At 49.5% G+C, this 6,000-nt stretch overlaps 1 protein-coding gene across 1 annotated transcript; it reads right to left on the reverse strand.

Annotated features, from left to right (window-relative positions):
- Positions 1 to 1,198: 1,198 nt before the first annotated feature.
- Positions 1,199 to 2,948, reverse strand: LOC118076007 (carbohydrate sulfotransferase 6-like). Its single transcript, XM_035098490.3, has one exon. The coding sequence runs from the start codon at positions 2,365 to 2,367 to the stop codon at positions 1,222 to 1,224; it is 1,146 nt and encodes a 381-aa protein (XP_034954381.2). The 5' UTR covers positions 2,368 to 2,948; the 3' UTR covers positions 1,199 to 1,221.
- Between the last annotated feature and the right edge of the window lie 3,052 nt (positions 2,949 to 6,000).

Below are 6,000 nucleotides of genomic sequence, written 5' to 3' on the forward strand. Positions count from 1 at the left end.
GGTAGCTAGATTGGTGACTCGAGGTGGCCGCCAAGGCCTGAAAGACCCACATTGGCTCCCAGTACGTTTCCGAGCACAATTCAAAGTGTTGGTGCTGACCTTTAAAGCCCTAAACAGCCTCAGCCCTGAATACCTGAAGGAGCATCTCCACCCCCATCGTTCACTGAGGTCCAGCACCAAGGGCCTTCTGGCGGTTCCCTCACTGCGAGAAGTGAGGTTACAGGGAGGACCTTCTTGGTAGTGGCGCCTGCCCTGTGGAACACCCTCCCATCAGATGTCAAGGAAAAAAAAAAAACTACTCGACTTTTGAATACACCTGAAGGCAGCCCTGTTCAGGGAAGTTTTTAATGTTTGAAGTTTTATTCTGTTTTTATTGTTCTGTTGAAAGCTGCCCAGAGTGGTTGGGGAAACCCAGCCAGATGGGCGGGGTAGAAATAACAAATTATTATTATTATTATTATTATTATTATTATTATTATTATTATTATTATACCTACAGAACCTCCTGCTGCAATAAATAGTCTTTAGATTGTCACAAAGATCGTGGCTTGCTTTTGCGATGGCAGAATTAGTGTGGTGTTTGGGGGTGTGTGTGAATCTGTATTTTCAACCATTCTCCATCAATTAATGAGATCAGAACTTGCGTCTGAAAATGATTAGAAGGGAGAGAAGAATTTGGTGAAGTCTTTATGGGCAGGAGACAGGTTCTCACTTCCCCACCCTGTGCTTACCTTCCTTTGGAGATGACCAAGGGGTGTTTGTCAATGTTCTTTCTCTTATTCTGCAAATCATCTCATCAACGGTCTGTTCTCGGCAGCCTTCCCAGGTGTTTTTGTGTTTTAGTTGAAAGGCCAGGATGGAGGGGCTTTTTTAGATTAGGAAGTGCAGGCACCCAGGGTGGCTGCAAGTGCTGGAGAAACAGAAGGAAAAAAACACACATCACCCTCAGCCACCCACCTCCCAACAACATGGTACCCTGAAAATCCCACACCCACCAAAATGCGAATGGAATTGGCATGTGCCGTGAGAATGAGTTAGAACCTCTTTCCCAGAGGAATAAAATTTCAGAGGAAATTGGAGGACAGATTGCAGCACATTACCATTGTAGAATATAGTGGGCATTCTTTGGGCAAATATCTCCAGAGATTCCCCCCCAGTGTAAGGGGAGGCTGTGGCTATGGAGTTCCATTTCATCCTTCCTCTTCTCCACCTGCATGGGACTTAATTTTTTTTCCTGGGAAGGACAAGATCTTTCGTCAAATCTCTCTGCTCCTCCTCTGATGCAGCTGGCTTGTAGCCAAACACTTCCATGGCTTCCTTGCAGATGCTTTGAACGTCTTGCACCTCCTGGAAACTGAGGTGCTTCCTCCAAGCTTGGGAAGCCACCTTGGCATTTTTCTGTATCTCCAAGGGGTCCACACTGGAGATGCCAAGCTTCCGGTCGCTGTTGGCGGTGGGCCAGTGAGTTATGTTGTAGACCCAGGACTCAAGACTATGGGAGGAAGTCAGGCCAGTGAACTGGTACCACTTGGCCAGATGCTCCAGCGGGTCCCTCACCAGGTCTTCATACCGCGTCAGGAGATATCGCCCCCTCAAGGCCGGAGGCATGCGGTACAAGGCCGTGAGGTACATTTCGGCCTGGGCACGGCAGACCCTATGCATGACTCCGAGGGTGCTGAGAGTGCCGTTGACGGCGTTGCTGATGACCAGGTCGTCGGGGTGAAGAGACACGGCCTGGCGCGATGCGTACACGGCACGAGGGTCCCTGACCAAGTGGATCACCCGGAGATGGAGCGAGGGATCCATCAGGAGCGGGTAAAGCGCTTCCATCTGGAAGAAGCGGACGGCTTTCACCACCACGTGGCTGTAGGTGAGACAGGCCTCAGAAATCATCTCAAAGGGCATTTGGCCACACCGGGCCTCGCACTCCTTCACCCCGATGATGTCGGAGCGTCTGAAGGCCTTGCAGGCCGGAGGGGAGCAGAGCGCCCTGCTCATGGACCACATGAAGAGTTGGTAGACCATGCTGGGGTCCTCGATGTAGGCACAGAGGGCCCCCATGTCACAGAGGAAGATGGAGCGCAGCAAGTCCCTCATGGGCCCCTGGAGGAGTTCGGGGCTGCCCCAGGGCATGCGATGCCACACGTGCTTGGCTGGCTCCATCATGTAGAAGACCGACGGGTTCTGGCTGAAGAGCTGCCCTGCGAAGGTCGAGCCGGAGCGCCAGCTGGAAAGGATCAGCACGTGGGTCTTGGTGGGAGCCGAGACTCCCTCCTGGGGCTCGAGACTTCTCCAGGATGAGAACAAGAGGAGGAGCAGCAGTGCCGAGACAATGAGAAGTTGGGCGGTGTTGAGTCTGATGAGCATTTTTCCTGGTGGAAGAGAGGGACCTGCAGGTGAGAGGCGGAACGAGAGTTAGAGACATATGAAGGGGGGGCTTGCAACAAAATGCTGCAGTGTGGAGTGCTTTGCATTTGGGGGATCCAGGCAAATCGATTTCGCTCACCCCTCCCCAATTTTCCTCTTTGCCATCCTCTGTCAGTCAACCAGCATTAGTAGCACAATGATCATGCTCAGTTTCCATTGGACTGTTTTGGGGTTCCCTCTTCTGTTTAGGTCAACAAAAGAGGTTTAAAGACTCTCTCAAGGCATATCTTTAAAAAATGCAGTATAAACACCGACAACTGGGAAACACTGGCTTATGAGCACTCCAATTGGAGAACAGTCTTTTCCAAAGGTGTCATGGGCTTTGAAGACGCTCAAACTCAGGACGAAAAGGAGAAACGTGCTAAGAGGAAGGCACGCTTGGCAGACCCTCACTGTGATCAACTTCCGCCCAGAAACCTATGTCTCCAAAGGAAGTGTGGATCCAGAATTGTCCTCCACAGTCACTTACGGACTTACTGTTAAAATTGTGTTCATGGAAGACAATCTTACTCAGCTACGGGTGATCGAAGAAGAAGAAGAAGAAGAAGAAGAAGAAGGTGGTTTCTCTCTCCATTTTGAACTGGAGAGTTTGCTAATCGACACATTTATGCCCAGGGACAGATACATTGAAATGATTTCTATGGCCACATCTCCCTTTTGTCCCTAGGGGACATTTAAAAATAACATTATCAGTGCAGACCAGAATAGGACAATGAGATGGTTTTCTCTCTAACTTTTGGATATCTACATGTCTCTTCCTGTGTTCTCTCCTTCCAACAGTGTCAGCAGTAAACCACACTGAGCATGTTGGAGTTTACTCTTTATTATCAAAAACAGGACCTGCATGATCTCCCCTCTCTCCTACTTAGACTTTTGAGTCGTCGTCCCCCACCAACACCACCTGACATAGTGCAGCAATGACTAAAGTTCTCTCTCTGCTTTTCCTGGGATAGATAAGGGAGCCGGTTTTACCTTCTGTTGCAGCTGCCGCTACCTCTCTCAGATGGCTTTCGTTCCTGTTTGAAGAATGAAGCTCCCCTTGAAGAGGACTATTGCTTCTTTCTCTCCCTCTCTGTGTGCTCAAAGGGTGTGCTCAGCCCTGAAGGAAAATGATAATCTGGGGCCATGCAGGAAAAACAAACAACGATGCTCCGGGCATCTTCAAAACAATGCACCTGCCTGGAACAGCTACAGAAAAACACAGAAAACCCCCCACCCTATCAGTGTCACCCATAAAAGGAATTAGCTTGGTTTCTAATATCTAGAGGGCCATGGGTTATAGGGGCAGTTCGATATTGGTCTTCCCTGCCCATCATCTACATGCTCTCAGTCTAAGGTAACAGGTAAAGGGACCCCTGACCATTAGGTCCAGTCGCAGACGACTCTGGGGTTGCGGCGCTCATCTCGCTTTACTGGCCGAGGGAGCCGGCGTACAGCTTCTGGGTCATGTGGCCAGCATGACTAAGCCGCTTCTGGCGAACCAGAGCAGCTCATGGAAACACCGTTTACCTTCCCTATTTATCTATTTGCACTTTGATGTGCTTTCGAACTGCTAGGTTGGCAAGAGCAGGGACCGAACAACGGGAGCTCACCCTGTTGCGGGGATTTGAACCGCCGACCTTCTGATCGGCAAGCCCTAGGCTCAGTGGTTTAACCCACAGCGCCACCCTGCCCATCCTCTACATGCTCTCGGTCTAAGGTACCCAGGTGCTAAAGAGGACAAGGGGCTTCTGCACCTTTAGTAGTTGTGCGGAAGATTATGCAAGGTGCAAGAGCGCAGTTCTTTCTTTTGCATCTGGCCATCCTAGGTGGTTGCAGCTAGGGATGTCCACCGAAAAGAGAAACAGGAATCTGCTGACGCCTGCAGATTTGTCCCATATCCAGAATGGAAATCAATCAAGCGAATACAATTGGTATCTATTATTCAGCACCTGAACCCGAGGTTCTAAGAGCTGCATTATCAGGGGACATTTTCTCCATCGCTCCGTGCAGTTGTTGAAGGTGCTGGAGTTTTTCTGGGTACTTGTAGAAGTGCCAGCTCCCCTATGGATTCCCTGAAACTTTGCGAACACTCTCTGACTTTGTAACTCCTTGGCTCTCCCTTTGGGGCTCATCAAGAGACTCCCGCATGCTAAAGAACCGAATGCTTGTTTACAGTCAGTCTCCCTTCTCATAAATAGCAAGCGGCGTTAAGAAGAAACAGGGCTCTCCTGTGTTGCCATCCCCAGCAGAGAGACACTAACAAGGCCCGCTGTGCCACATGGTGGCAATTAATGAGTGGGGTGCAATGATGGCTTCCAGTAGGGACCAGGGGTCCCTTCACTCCCAGCTCTATAGACAGAGATAGTCTAAACAGACATGGCTCTGGAGACCTGTCATTGGACCGGCAACATCTCAGATATTAATTTAATAGGAGAAGAGACATTGGGGGTATGTTTGTTAACTCCTTCCTGTTGTGCTGTTTCCACAGCCTAAATCGCCATCAATGATGCTGCAGATACGCATCTCTTTACTCCATGGAGCTGTTTAGATCAGGGAAGTAAAAGAGGGCAGGAATGAGCAATCTCTATCTCTCCCCCCCCCCACTTGTTGAAGGCCACATTCATGCAGGACCCACATGCCACAGAATCATAGAATTATGCAGTTGGGTGGAACTCTGAGGGTCATCCTAGTCCAGGCATAGGCAACCTTGGCTCTCCAGATGTTTTGGAACTACAACTCCCATGATCCCTAGCTAACAGGGCCAGTGCGGTCTGGGATCATGGGAGTTGTAGTTCCAAAACATCTGGAGAGCCAAGGTTGCCTATGCCTGGACTAGTCTAACCCTATGAAATGCAGGAATCTCAACCAAATCATCCATGACTGGTGGCCATCAAACCTCCACTTAAAAACCTCCAAGGAAGGAGAGGCCACCACCTCCTGAGTAGCCTACAGTCGTTTAGGCGCCATACTTAAAATAATTTTACACCAGGCACCCCTGAACTTTGGCCCTCCAGATGTTTTGGACTACATTTCCCATCATCCCTGACCACTGGTCCTGTTAGATAGGGATCATGGGAGTTGTAGGCCAAAACATCTGGAGGGCCGCAGTTTGGGGGTGCCTGTTTTACACCCTTGGGCTTCTGGCAGCTAATGATATGTCTGGGGTCCTGAGACTGTGGCCTCTGTGTTTGTGTTTCCTAAGGAGATACTGGAGATAGTTAAATGCACCTCCTCAAACTGGGGGGGGGGGGAGGAACCTGGCAGATGAAGGTCAAGGCACTTACAAATGGCTTGTTTTGTTGAGCTTTCATCCTGATTTATTTGCAGGGAAATTAGACCATGTTGGCTATTTAGTGAGCATTCATCCTGATTTGTTTGCCGGGAGGTCAGATGATGCTGCGTCAAAGCAAGTGTTAACCCACACTTCCCCATGTACAAACAGAACAGGGTGGTTGGTGACAACCCCACAGAGTTCCCTAAATGCAACACATTGCAATTATAACTATGGTGCTGCTTCCAGATGGATGTTTATCAAGGGATGGGTGCTTCTCATCTATGCAAAAATATTTTTGAAGTGTAGATGCCATTAAA

This window comes from Zootoca vivipara, chromosome 2, assembly GCF_965207765.1.
Source record: "Zootoca vivipara chromosome 2, rZooViv2.hap1.1, whole genome shotgun sequence".
NCBI lineage: Eukaryota > Metazoa > Chordata > Lepidosauria > Squamata > Lacertidae > Zootoca > Zootoca vivipara.